Source organism: Cebus imitator, unplaced genomic scaffold (genome assembly GCF_001604975.1).
Source record: "Cebus imitator isolate Cc_AM_T3 unplaced genomic scaffold, Cebus_imitator-1.0 Scaffold53, whole genome shotgun sequence".
NCBI lineage: Eukaryota > Metazoa > Chordata > Mammalia > Primates > Cebidae > Cebus > Cebus imitator.
The window spans coordinates 4,455,425-4,469,457 of NW_016107368.1; the positions used below are offsets into that span (position 1 = coordinate 4,455,425).

The following is a 14,033-nucleotide window of genomic DNA, read 5'->3' on the forward strand; positions in this document are numbered from 1 at the left end:
AAAAAAAAAAAAAAAAAAAAAAAAAAAAAAAGATGGATTAATTTGTTTTAAATCGTTAAGTAGAGACAGGGTCTTCCTGTGTTACACCGGCTAGTCTCAAACTTCTGGATTCAAGTGATCCTCCCGCCTTGGCCTCCCAAAGTGCTGGGATTGCAGGCAGGAGCCGCTGCGCCCAGACTCACAACTGCTCTCCTCGATTCTGGGGGAGGAGGGACTTCTAATGACCTCCACCCCACAGTGTCTATTTTCCGAGATACCCTGCCCTGGCAAGAAAGCCACTGGACCGGATTCTTACACAGCATGGGCTCTGGCCACAGCAGGCACTGGCTCCTTCCAGGAGACGCCCAGTGAGTGCGGAAGGCAGCGGTGCCAGGCCCGGCCCCTCGGGGACTGACCTTCTGTGCCCTCGGCCTCCCGGCCGTGTGGCAGTGACTGCGGCTCCTCCTCCTCCTCCTCAGGGTCGGCCTCTGGCCCGGCCTCCTCCTTCACGCCGCCCCCGGCCTCCTCCAGGAGCACCCCAGCCGCACCCTCCCCTGGGGACTTGGGGTCTTCGGGCTTGGGCTTCTTGGGCTGACTCCGTTTCCGGTGAGACCTGGAGAGGGAGGTTTATCAGGCAGGACGGGAGACCAGGGAGGGAAGGGCCCCTGGTCTGTGCACTCCGTCTGGCAGCACGCAGCCCCCGCCCACCCCAGAAGAGTGCCCAGCAGCAGGGAGCCTCCCAGCTGCAGGCCGGGGGCGAGGGGAACCCTCGGTGGGGTTCTGCTCTCGGGGGGCAGGAGCCGTGTAGGAGGAGAGGCCGAAGGGAGACGGGGCAATGGATGCGGTGGGGATGGTGTCAAGCGGGGGACGCTGATGACAGCTGGAGATGGGAAGCCGACTGACACCAGGTGGGATGACGGGCGGGACGGGGCGGCAGGAGCCGCATGTGCCATGGGACACAGACACGGAGTGTGAGCTCCGCAGGAAACAGCGCTCATGGAAAATGCCTAGACGACAAACGGAACGGGAAGGACACTTACGACAGCCCCGGCCTTTTGGTCTCTTTCTTCCTTTCTAGACTTGGTTTCCTCTCCTCCTCAGTCTTTCTCCAGTGTCTGCTTTCTTTCAGACTAATTTGTCTAGAATGTAAATTTCAGGGGGTTTTTCTCTAGAACTTCTGCTCAACTCCCCAGGACGCCTTGTCCTGGGCACCTGGCTCTGTCCCCGACTCCCTGGGTCCTCTCTCTGCAGCCCTTGAGACGCATGGGAGCCTCCAGCTCACACTCCACTGCTCTGACCTGTGCCCACGCCCCAGGGCCTGCCAGTGCCTCCTCTGTGCCCCGAGCCCAGGATCTGCTCCCAGGGCAGGTGGGGGCCAAGAGGATGGTGCATTCTGCATGCCCAGCCTGGGCACCATGATCCCGGGGGATAGCGGGGAGGCCCCAGTCCCTGGACAACAGCCCCAAGTGAGAGATCGAGTCTGAGACATACAGGTGTGGCTGAGCTGGGACTTCTTAGAAACGAGAACAAGAGGGGCTGAGAAAGGAAGAAGTGAGGCAGCCCGTGAACCGGCAGCTGAGCGGCCAGGGCCTCGCACCGGCTCCCCCGGGACCTCCAGGGCCCTTCCAGCAAGGAAGCAAAAGCTTTTTGCAGATGGGAAGGGGGTGGCTCTCAGGCAGAAGCAGGGACTGCAGAGAAGCCGAGGCCTGGTGGGTCGCTAGTGCCTCCCGAGGGCAAGTGATGTTGCATCTCCTCCAGGCCCACCCCTGGGCTGCCCCGCGCCCTGGCCTGACCAGGGCCCTGCCTAGGCCATGAGCTCGAGGCCACACAGCCCAGCTCCCCAGCCGCCTTTCTCCCCTTCCCCACTTGAGATCCAGCCACGACAAGCCCGCCAGCCGCCAAGCACAGCTGGGAGTGCCAGCGCTTCCCGGACAATTGCCAATGCCAGCTGTGGCTTCCAGGCCCTTACTGTGTCTACTGTCCCCGTGAGTTCAGACTTGGACACCTCAATCCCACAGGGGTCCCTGTGGCAGCTGCCCTTCCAAGAACCAAGTGGTCAGCAAGGTGGGGCAGGCTCATCTGATGGGGTGGGGTGGGCCTGCCAGCGGGGCTTCCATCACCAGGACCAGCTTGTCGCTGCCTGGGCCAAGCTGTCACATGGGCCAGCAGCAGCCCACGCTCCCCCAGGACACTTGGACCTGACCCCTGCCCACCGCTGCTCCCAGCCACTCTGCCCGCCCTGTGCTCCATGCTGGCTTCTGGGGCGTCTCCTCCAGGAAGCCTTCCTACAACAGTAGTCACTGCCAGCCCTCCTTGCTCCTCAACTGCCTGACTTGCTAGAATCAGTGCTCCCCGATGTCTGCAGCATGGCCCACCACGATGACTCAAGGCAGAAAGCGGGTGGACTGGAGGCATGGCATCACACAGCATGGTGCACACGAAGTCGCTGCGGGGTGGCTGGGCGGAGGCGGGAGGCAGGCAGGGGCGGGCGTGGGGCCAGAGTCACTAACACAGGGAGCAGGAGGTGGGTGGGGGATATGGGGGCTGCCCCTGCCCTCCAGGAAACATTGTCCACCACAGCAGCCAGAGAACGGCTCTGGGCAGGCAGCCTCAGCCTCCACTTGGGGGCTGGGGAAATGCTGGGTGCCTGCTGCACATGGAGACAGCGGGCTCAGGAGTAGGGAGCTTTGAGGTGGCGCTGGGGTGCAACTGGCTCTTGTCACCACTGTCCTCCCGAGGCGGGTTGCCCTCCTGGTCTGGGAATGCCCCAGGGCTGCAGGGCGGGGATGCCACAGTGGGGCTGACCTGGTCCCAGACAGCACCAGCAGAAGGGCACCCTCCACTCCACTCACCTGGCTCCGCAGCCCCTTCTCCCACCCACTGCAGTCCCTCCCTCCACCCCTACCCTGAAAATCCTCCGGAGAGGTCGCTTTTGACCACGGCCCTCCCCTCCTACAGCCCACCAGGGGCACCCCCACGGCCCTCAAGCCTTACTGTGCCGGCCCCAGAGGGCCCCCGGCCTGTCCTGGTGCCCAACGCCTACTGGGCTCAGGGCTCTGGGACCTCATCCCTGCAGCCCAGCCCTTCCCTACCCACAGCAGTGCCAGGCTGAGACCCCCAGGCTCCACACTACACGGAACTAGGTAGATCTTAACGCACAGCAGCAGCAAGGGGAGCAGGGCCCACAGCAGAGGGGCGTCCACCACTTGGGCAATCTCCAGGGTCCTAAGAGCACTCCTCTTCCCGACCCTGACGCCTTCATCCCCCTTCATGTCTCTGCAGCCGATGATGCTTGTTTCTGGATCTGGCTCCCAGCACGGGCACTGAGGCTACGACCATCCTCACCAGCTCCACGACCTCCCCTTCTCTGTCTGCACCTGACACCATCTTCCAATGCAGCCAAATTCCACATTTACGCTTTTATGCCCCATAAACACTGCATTCATGAGCTGCAGAGCAACTTGGACTGCATTCCCCGCCTGCCCCTCCCGGGGTCTGGAACTCGCCTCCTGCTTTGGATGCTTAGCTTCCTTGGTATCTCTGAGCTCCCTGCCATCGCTCTTAAACTCCTGCTGTGGCCTCCTATGCAGGGTGCCCCCCAGTCCCCAGTGACACCCCTGGGGGTCTTGGTTCCTTCTCCCATGATCTTGAGACTCTCCTTGACTCTCCTGGGTTAGCTCTTGTTTCCTCAGTCCCATGGCTTTCTTGGTTTACATCCTCGTTTATCTGGAGCACATCCTGCAGCAGCTTCCTGAAAAAGGACGTGGAATCCCAGACTCTGCATGTCTAAAATGATCCTTATTGTCCTCACACATTTCTTGGCAATTTGGCTAGGTAAAGGATTTGGGGAGAATTACTCCTCTTTTGACTTTTGAAGGCCTTGTTCCTTTGTCTTTTAGCTTGAGGCATTATGACTGTAAATCCAGTGCTAATAGGGTCTCCTGTTCTTTTTAATTTTTTTTTTTTTTTTTTGACAGGGACAGGGTTTTGCTATGTTGGCCAGGCTGACCTCAAACTCCTGGCCTCAAGTGATCTTCCTGCCTTGGCCTCCCACAGTGCTGGGATCATGGCACCTTGCCCAGCCCCGGTCTGGTGATCTGTTTATGTGATCTGTTTGCTCCAGAAGCTCTCAGGGTCTTTGTTTCATCCAGGAGGTGTGAAATTTCACAGGGATGCATTGTGTTTTGGGTAATTTCCATCCTTGGGGAGACTTCTCAACCTGGAAATGCAGTCTTTGGGTCCTGGGACACTTTCCTCTTTTTCTGAAACGCCTGTGAGGGGCTGGATTTCCTGGGCTTCCTGATCCTTCCTAGCTTCCAGCTCTTTCTGTCTGTGCTGTGGGAGGGGCTTCCTCGAGCACCCCCCAGTCCACCGCGGGGCTTCTCTTCTTTGGATGGTAACAGCCGAGAGCCACTTGTCCCGGGAACGTTTCTTCTTCACAGCAACGGCAGAGTCCCGGCACCGCTCCAGGGCCCTGGGTTCACTGCATTCTTTCTGCAGAGCCCTGCCTTTGTCACGAAGTGCAGCCTCCAATGTGTGGGGCCCCCTGGGCTTTTGTCCTCCTGTGCGCAGCGCTGGGCCGTGTGTGAGCTCGGCCTGGTGAAGGCAGTGGTGGGGACCGGTGAGGGCAGGAGCCTGTGACTCTGGGGGAGGCCCAGGAGCAGCATCTGTGGCTTCACTCCACTGGGCCCCTTTGTTCTCTGGGAGAGGACCCTGGCTCCTTCGTCTCTTCTGGCCTTGGGGGTGGGTGGGACTGTCAGCCAGGCCCCACTGCCCATCCCAGGAGGGCGCCTCCCTCTGCCCAGAGCCCCCCACACCCCCGAGCCCCCAGGGAGCTGCCCACGTCTGCCCGCGTGTCTTTCTGCAGCCCCGTGGTGCGGCCCAGCCGCTTCTTGCTGGGTGTCCTCCCGGCTGCCGGCCTATGGCATCTCCTGCCCGCCCTTCCCTTCTTTTCAAAGGCTGCAGACGTGCTCAGCTGCCACTGGCCCCTCTCCCGCGCTCTGTACTTCACTCCCTGGTGTTTCAGGAGAGAGTGGAGATAAACAGGCACTTAGCCTGCCAGGCTTAACTGGACACCCCAGGCCCATTCCTGCGAGCCAAATGTCGGCGGTAGTCCAGATAACTGCACAAGGGGGAGCAGGTGTCCTCCGCAGCTCGCATGGTAGGAGGCGGGGTGAGCGGCCTCTGGCGCCGTCACCAGGTAACACTGGGCACCTGCAGCACCCAGGGTGGGACCAGCAGCTCTCCGTACTGCGCTGGCTCAGGGCTCCTCACAGGGCAGGGAGGAGGGGGGCTGCCCCAGCCTTGGCCCCAGGCTTAGAGGCAGCTGTGAGGGCAGCCCCAGACTGAGCCCTCAGACCCAGCCCTCCACCCCCGCCCACTGACCCAGTGCTCCCCGCCCAAAGACTAGACCCTGCGCTAAGAAATTGCACCTTTGGGAAACTGAAGGGCTGATCTGGGAAAGAGACAGGAGACAGCGAGTGAGTCCCTGAGGCTGCAGGTGCCCTGCAGGAGCCAGTGGGCCCCTGTGCTCATGAGGTTCCGTCCCCAAGGGCTGAGGTCCCTGTTGGCAGGGAGGGCTCAGGAATGCAGCCCGGGTGGGGAGTCGGGGCCAGGGGCGTGGTGGTGTCCTGCACTGGCTCGGGGCGGGGGGGGCACAGGCCAAGGAAGAGCCATGCCAGGCAGTACGGAGCTAGGAGGAGTGGGGGAGACAGCGCCTGGGCCCGGCAGGCTCACAGGGCAGCAGTGGGCAGGGAGGCTGTGGGAGGCAGGTGCACAAATGACCTGCTGGGAGCTCACACCTGCTGGAGCACGTGTACGTGGTGCTTATCGTGTGGAAAGACCCTGTATGGACAAGCGTGGCGTGGATGCCAGAGAGCACTGAGAGGGCTCCAGCCCAGGCAGGGAGCCAGAACACACGGCGCTACCAGGAGAGGGAAGGCTGTGGGCGCCACCAGGAGCCAGTCTGCAGTATTAGGCGACCCATTAATCGGGGAAAAATACAAACAGCCTCTAACGCTCGCCCAACAAGATTTAGTTCCAGAAGAGACCCATGTAAGGCGGCGAGGTGGGAGCAGGCTGTGTCCTCTGAGCTCACACGGCTGCGCCGAACCATCCGCACCCCGTGGGGACCTGGTGAACACATGGGGGCCCTCCCACAGCCATGGCGAGAGCAGGGAATTTTGGACCCCACTGGGGCGAGAGCATGGCACCCACCCTGATGCCATCCCTTGGTCTAGGGCAGGAGTTCCCACCCGGGAACACTGGGTGATGTCTGGGAACATTTGTGGTTGTCACGACTGGGGATGCTCCTGGCATGGAGTGGGTGGAGGCCAGCGAAGCTGCTCAGCACCCTGCAGGGCCCAGGAAGCCCCCCACCGACCCCCACCAGAGAAGGATCCAGCCTGTGTCCACAAGCCCCTCATCCAGGAGACAGAGCCAGTCTACTGCGTCTCCCCACACAGCCAGAGCCACAGATGCTCAGACGGGGCCAGCCTGGCCCCAGGACACGCCCTCAGGGAGGGAGCCTGGCTCAGGGGAGAAGGGGAGCCCTGCAGAGAGGGTCCCTGGGGTGAGGGGCCAGTGCAGAGGCCCTCCTGAGGACCAGCCACCTCCCTGCGGAGGGAGGACAGTAGGCTTGGGCTTTGAAACGTGGGTCACCCATCCTCCTCTCCAGAGAAAAGCACCCCCATGACTTAAAAAAAAAAAAAAGAAAAAGAAAAAAAATCAGCCTTGTTTTACATATTGAAGGCTTTAAAGAAAATTACATCCTTGGGAAGCTGACTTCATTTGTTATTCAGGTTCGCTGCTGGGTGAAGGCAGCCCCCAGGACGGTGGTGGGGGCGGGGACCGGAGGGGGGCTCCCGGCAGGAACAGGTCGTGACGAGGAGCGAGGGGGTGGCCCGGGCAAGGAGGTCAGGCTGTGTAGGGACTGGTTCTGGGGGGTCCGCTTCCTATGTGCAAAGAAGGTTCCTCACAGCAGTGCGCACAGGAGACGCACAGTGGCTTCCGCGTCTCCTCCTGGCAGGCAATTTAGATGGCCTCTAGTCCCATTTCACTCCGGGAACACAGCGCCTGTTTATTGGCAATCCGCTCTGTTGACCAATTAGCCTGAGCCACAATCACTTAACCATTATGCAAACAGCACGTCCAGCCTGGCCTGGGAGCTGGGCTGCACGGCTGTGCGGGGTTGGTGGGGGCACCTGCGGCAGCCTCGGCAGGAAGCAGGAAATCAGAAGGCGGATAACAGGAGCCGGAGAGGCAGCTTCACCTTGGGGGCTGTCGGGAGGGGCAGTGCAAACACTCGGGGCGGAGGGAACATTCCCCGAGAGAGGCCGCAGGGTGGAGAAGACAGAGGAGGCCGAGGCTGAGGCCCAGACTCACGGATAGATGGACATGTGGAAAAAGGCAGCGCCCGGCTAGGAGAGAAGGTTCTGGACCATCAGTGACTTCTCAGAAACCAGTTCCGAGGTCTGTTTCTGCAGAGTGTGGTGGGGGCCGAAGTAGGGGTTCCACCCCAGAAGGCTGAGCCGCCCCCAACCTCGGTGCTCAGTGGCTGGGTTTCGAGTGGGCACCGTCCATGGCCAGCTGGGACAGGATCAGGCCAGCAGTGACTGGACGGCTGCAGAGGGAAGGTCACTGCTCAAAGGGAAGGGGGGGTCGCCCCCACACTGGGGCCACCACAGTTGGCCGAAGACCAGCCCTGCCAGCAGCCCATCTGGGTACAGCCCACAAGCCAGGGACAGTGTTTACGTGGTTTTTTTCCCTGAATACACAAGGTCTTGCTCCGTCCTTCTGGCTGGAGTGCCGTGGTGCAATGCTGGCTTGCGGCAGCCTCAACCTCCTGGGCTTGAGTGATCCTCCCACCTCAGCCTTCTCCTGCCTCAGCCTCCTGAGTAGCTGGGACCACCAGAGGACACCACCACTCCCGGCCAGTTTTTAAATTTTCTGTAGAGATGGGGTCTCACTATGTTGTCCAGGCTGCTTTCAAACCAAACCCCTGGACTCAAGCAATCCTCCTGCCTCGGCCTCCAACGTGCAGAGATTACAAGTGTGAGCTACCAAGCCTGGCCGATGGTCACATTTTTAAGTAGCTCAAAAAAGGAAATTCTCATATTTGGTAGCATGTGAACATTATCAGATCCAGATTTCAGGGTCTATAAATAAAGCTGCATGGACACAGCCACGTACATTTCTTTGCTGTCTGTCATCTGCAGGGATCTTGAGTTGCCATGCGGAGTGGACAAGTGGAGACACAGGAGGTCTGGCCTGCAAAGTCGCCATGTCACAAATGTTTGCTCGCCGGCCCTTCCCAGGAGGAGTCGGCTGAGCCCGCTGTGTGCCGTCCCCCCGCCCCCGGCCCCAGCTCCAGCTCAGGGGGTTCCTGAATGTTCCTTGGGCACCAAGTAGGAGTGAAATCTGTCAAGAATTGTGCCGAGGGCAGCTCAGAGACCTGGATGCCTGGACGCTTCCCAGAGGAGGGGCAGGGAGGCCAGCCTCGCCTTCACCCTGGGCGTGAAGTGGATCTTCTCGGCTGGGACCTGCCTCGGTGTCCCCACGGCCTCTTGCAGCCAGAGGCCAAGAGGCTACAGATGCTCTGCCCTCTCCTCCTGGCAGACACCAGACCGTAGCTGGGAGGCTCTGTGCGGCAGTGGGGACCCGGATGTGCAGGGAGGGGTTCTGAGTAAGAGGAGGGCGTCTAGGTCATGCCGGGTGGCCGGCTTCAGCAATCCTCGCCACGATCTCCAATCCAAGAAGCACCTTTACACCAAAGGAGCAGCCGCAGACACAGAAGGGAAGGGGCCCCGAGGCCCACCTGATGCCCGAGTCCTTGCATGGGATCCGCTCGCTCTCAGCACCGGGGAAGGGCCTAAGTAGCCCAAGAGTAGAAACGTGGTGACAGAGAGGGACTGGGACCCACGTGGCCTGGTGACTCTGCAGAAGCAACGGCGCAGGGCCTGGGGCTGCCGAGGGTCAGCCTCCTGGCAGGGACTTGACAGGAGTGTGGGAGCCCGTGTGTGTGAGCAGCAGGGACACGGCCCACCAGAACAGGGCCTACCCCGACCCACAGCAAGGCGAGGCCTCCAGACGCAAAGAGAAACAGACAGAACAGGAAGAGGGGTATGAACGAGGAGGTGGGACGGGAACAGGAAGCGAGGAGTGGGACACGCCTGGAGCTCCTGCCGGTGGGAAGGGCCAGGGCCACCCACCATCACGCCGGGCCAGTCACGAGGCAGCCCCTTGGGAACTCACCTGCGGAGGAGCTTGGCCTTGAGCGAGGCCCGGGACGCACTCCAGGAGCTCAGTTCGGGGCTGGTGAGCGCGGTGGGCCGCGTGTGGTCCAGCACCGTGAGGTCCTTGCCCTGCTTCCACAGCTCGTAGCGCTCAGGCTGGAGGATGCGCACGAACACGTCCATGGAGATCTTCACCATGTCCTTCCGGCACGTGCACTGTGGCAGAGACAGGCGCCTGAGCCCCCACGCCGCACCCCAGAGCAAGCGGGGCCGCGTGTGGTCCAACACCATGAGGTCAAGTGATGGCACCCTCCCACGCCCCATCCCACAGCTGCGCTTTCCGTTTCTAGAACATTTTTCTTTTTGAGACAGGGTCTCACTCTGCTGCCCAGGCTGGAGTGCAGTGCTGCAATCATGGCTCACTGCAGCCTCAACCTCCCAGGCTCAAGTGATTCTCCCGCCTCAGCCTCCCAAGTGGCTGGGACTACAGGCACCCACCACCATGCCTGGCTGATTCTTAGGAGAATTTTTAGAGATAGGGTCATGCTTTGTGGCTCAGGCTGGTCTTGAACTCTTAGGTTCAAGTGATCCTCTTGTCTCAGCCTCCCAAAGCCCTGGGATTACAGGTATATACCACCACTCCTGGTCTGCTTCTAGAACTTCTATCACAAGTCAGGAGATGGCGTTGCCCCACTGTGAGTCCCTGGTCTGCCTTAAGGGAGCTGGAACAACCCAAGAGCAGACACCCAGGAGAAACGGGGACTGGGCACATGGCTCGACGAGGGGCCTGAGAGTCAGGACTGGGCACCGTGCCATGCACAGCTATCCAGAGACCAGCAGGGCTGAGGTTCAGATGCCTCCCGTTGGTTCAGGCAGAACGCCTCCAGGTGGGTAGAAATAGATGTAGAGTATTTAATGATAGCACTTGTTCCTAGAGGGCTGGGAAGAGGGGAAAGGATGGCAGTCCCCAAACAGCTGAGAGCCAATGGGAATCCCAGAACGTGACAACGGCCCTCCCCAGGGGCCTCGCTAGGGCGATGGCGGCCCATGGGATCCTGCAGCCTCACCTGACTGCCTCCATCTTGCAGGGCTGCAGGGATGCCAATGTGACCGAAGAAGGGGCTGAGGATCTGAGAGGCTCAAGGACTCAGGTGCCACGGGCTGCGGCCAGCCTGCCTGGGGTGCTGCGGGAATGGAGCAGACACCCGACAGGACGGCCCCTTGAGTGTGAACCTCAGGCGAGCGGCAAGGACGAGCTGACGTCCCCTGCGGTTGCCTCCAGGCAGACCTGCCACTCTCACGCCCTCAGCCCTTCCCAGGTCACTGTTCTCGGTGGCTCTGCCACTGCATCACTTTTCTCACACAGGGCACTGCGAAGGACGTTCCACAGGTGACCTGGTGACCCTCAACATTTCAGGGACTTGGAAGCCAGTGCCCAGAGGGCATGAACCCAGATGCCCAAGCGTCGATTCCCAGCATGGTACTCAGACCCCAGGAGGCGGCCAGGAAACTCTGGTCTGTCACTTACTCACTGGGACGAGGCTGAGATGGGACTGGAAAAACACCAACCTCCAGAGGAGGGGGAAGGGCAGCGCTGGCAAGCAGCATCACACAGGCCCAAACACCAGTGTTTTCGGCTTTGAGAAACTTTACCGCGCTGTGCATCAAAAGCATCACAGATGATGTGCAAATGCATGCACATGGGTGTGTGTGTTAATAAAACTTTATTGACGGCTGGGCGCGGTGGCTCATGCCTGTAATCCCAGCACTTCGGGAGGCCGAGGCGGGCGAATCACAAGGTCAAGAGATCAAGACCATCCTGGCCAACAGGGTGAAACCCCGTCTCTACTAAAAATACAAAAATTAGCTGGGCGTGTTGGTGTGCATCTATAGTCCCAGGAAGGAGAATCACTTGAACCCGGGAGGCAGAGGTTGCAGTGAGCCAAGATCGCACCGCTGCACTCCAGCGTGGGCGACAGTGTGAGACTCCATCTCATAAAATAAAATAAAATAAATAAATAAAACTTCACTGACAAACACAGGCCAGGGCCAGATCTGACCCACGGGCAGCATTATGGAGACTCCTGGTCTAGACTCTAGAGGACGAAGTAGCCCCTGGGAGTCTCTACAGGCATAATGAAGGGCCAGGCGGAAGCTCTAGGGGGTTGGGGGGCCAGAGGCAGGCTCCTCCCCACCAAGGGGACATAGACCTTGTCTCCTGCTGGGGAGAGACAGGCCCAGGGACATGTGCTGGACGCAGGCTGCCCGACCTCTGCCAGCCCTCACCTCAGCCTCGGAACTCCACGTGGAACTTTCTGCCTCTCCATCAATCAGGCACGGGAGAAGTCCGTTTCCAAACATCATAAGACACTGTTTCAAGTACCTGTCTTGCTGCCACCACCCGTGCTCAAAGGGACGAAGGACACGGGAAGGGAAAGATGTCATTCAACTCGAATACTCCCTTGCCTTGACAAACCTTTCCAGGTGGCCCGCACTTTGCTGGAGACACTGACATATTTACGACCCCGAATCTGAGGCTGTGGGGTGGGGGGCGGGTGGAAACCTTCACATGGCATTTCCCGCAGCTTCTGCCTCCCCATCTTCCCCGGTCCCAGGGGCAGCCATGGAACCTTCTGCTAGATCCGGGAGCAGGGACTTGGGAACAGTTAGAGCCCGACCATGCCGAGCAGGAGGGAATATTTACGGCCAAGCGATTCCCAGCAAACTCAATTCATTTAATGAAAGATTGTGCAAGAGAGAAAGGCTGGCGGTGTCATTTGGCCGCAGAGTGGCGGGAGCACAGATGGTGCCCGCGTTTCAGACTCCTGGTGGGGCCAGCCGCCCCGGCATCCCCATTGACAGCAGCTGAGGGGATTTGTATTGAGCAGCTTTGCAACTGCGCCTCCTTAAGTAATTAACAAAAGCACCTGTGTGCACCCATGGAGGGGACAGGCAGACATGCTCCACGGAGCGCATCGCCACAGCTTGGAGTCCGGCCTGAGCCCCCTCGCCCAGCCAGGGCTGGCCCAGCTCCGGACCTTTCCCCTGCCCTGCTGGCTGAGGCCGCTGCCAGGACAAAGCTGCTGGTGCCAGCCTGCCCACAGCTGGACTGGAAGGAGGGGGCAGCTGGGAACATTACTGTGAGTCTCCAAGTGGCTCTGCAGGGAGCTGGGGAGCCAGGGCACCCAAAAAGGAAACGGGAAAAGAGGCAAGGCCGGAGGGTCACGGAGAGGGAAGCACAGCCTCAAGGAATCGAGGACATGGGGTGGTCACTTCTGAGTGTTGGGCAGCTCGGCAGGGCCACAGTGCAGGAAAGGAGCTCGCTAGGGCTGTGAGGAGACCCAGCTCCCCTGAGCTACAGCTTCCTGCTGAGTGCCCAGCCCGGCGCGCCTGCGGGAGCCACGTCCCCCCGACAAGGGCGAGCCAGGCACGTCAGGACTTGGTGGGCTGTTGCGCTGCGGCTGGGAAGGGCTCGGCGCAGGCGGGAGGGAGCCTCGCCGCGGAGTCCTCAGACAGGGTAGACCTCGCTGTCTGCTTTCATTCTTTTCATTAGTGAGGCCCCGACTGTCCTCGCCACAGCCCCGCCCAGCTCCCCACTCTCTGGGACACGCGTGTCTGCAAAGGAGGGGACGGATCCTGCCTGCTCCAATTCCTGCTTCCCGACTTGGCAGTCTCCTGTCAACACTCACGACAGAGATGGAAGGCGACCCCCAGGGGAATCTGGGCGTGTCATTAGTTTCTGATGGAGAAATCAGGCACAAACAGGGCAAGAGGAGGCCTGCACGGCCCCGCAAGGCCCGAGCACGCCCCAGGGCCCCGTGTTCCACGGTGTGGAACTGCACGATACACACAGCCACCAGAACCGCATGCATGGGCAGGGCCGCCCCGAGAGCCACCGGAGAAGCTAGGCGAGTCTGACCAAGACAAGGTGGCGATGCCCCTCAGTGCTGAGCAGATTCTGAGGACAGGGAGAGGTGCAAGGCCAGGAGGTGGCAACTTAGGTAGGGAACGCAGAGCATGAAGCCCTCACTGCCAGCCAAACACGCCATGTTACCTGCGGGTCACGGCCCCAAGTTACCCTGCCTTGGGATCAGCCTCTCGTCTATGGCTCGGGCCTGCCAACTGCAGCCCTCGGCCCCCATCACTCTCCCCAGCCCCAAGATCCTGGTCTCACTGCTCTGGCCTGGGCTGGAACCCATGAGCTGCTTCTTATTCCCAGGTGAGGCCAGCAGAGCGGAGCCTCAAAGCCAAGGCCAACCCTGTAGGTGCCCCAGATGCCAAGCAGAACCGGGTTCTTGGACAGCGCTCCTGTCAGGGGGCAGCCTGACCACCTGCCAAGTGCACTCGGGGGCTGGACAGCGCCGCTCGCAGGCAAATCAGCGAAGCTTCCCAGCGCTCCCACGCGCATGAGACATGCGATGCCCTAACCACCGACAGCAGAGGAAGAGGTGGCTGCTGGGTCCTGCAGAATCCCCCAGAGGAGGAGGGTGGGTCCACATCACAACCCCCACTTGGCCCCCAGCGAGCTCGGAGCAGACACCGGCAGCCTCAGGAGGACACAGGCAGCCTCAGGGGGACACAGGGAGGAGCCAAGCCTCAGACAACAGGCGGAACTTTGCATACTCCAGGCAAGCTCAACCCCCTGCCAGCGATCTCGCCCAAGGAAGGAAGGAATTCAAAGACGTCCTTTGCTTTTATATTGAAAGACAAGCATGCTTGCACACGCACGAACACGCACACACACACACGATTCTAACCAAACGATTCAACCATTGTGCACAGACTAAATAAATGATAGATTCGTATAACAGGGCGGCGTGC

General features: G+C 60.4%; 1 protein-coding gene across 6 annotated transcripts in view; it reads right to left on the reverse strand.

Annotated features, from left to right (window-relative positions):
* KDM4B (lysine demethylase 4B) overlaps nt 1-14,033 on the reverse strand; it is a 181,064-nt gene that overhangs the window by 31,175 nt on the left and 135,856 nt on the right. For 3 of the 6 annotated variants that reach the window (XM_037738421.1, XM_017528392.2, XM_037738422.1), the window contains 3 exons: nt 9,232-9,428; nt 1,020-1,118; nt 396-592 (listed from right to left, as the gene is read on the reverse strand). In XM_037738421.1, coding sequence (XP_037594349.1) covers nt 396-592; nt 1,020-1,118; nt 9,232-9,428 — 493 coding nt within the window. Of the gene's footprint in view, nt 1-395; nt 593-1,019; nt 1,119-9,231; nt 9,429-11,498; nt 12,014-14,033 lie in introns of those variants that run through there. The other 3 variants (XM_017528393.2, XM_037738423.1, XM_037738424.1) reach the window with 2 other exon arrangements.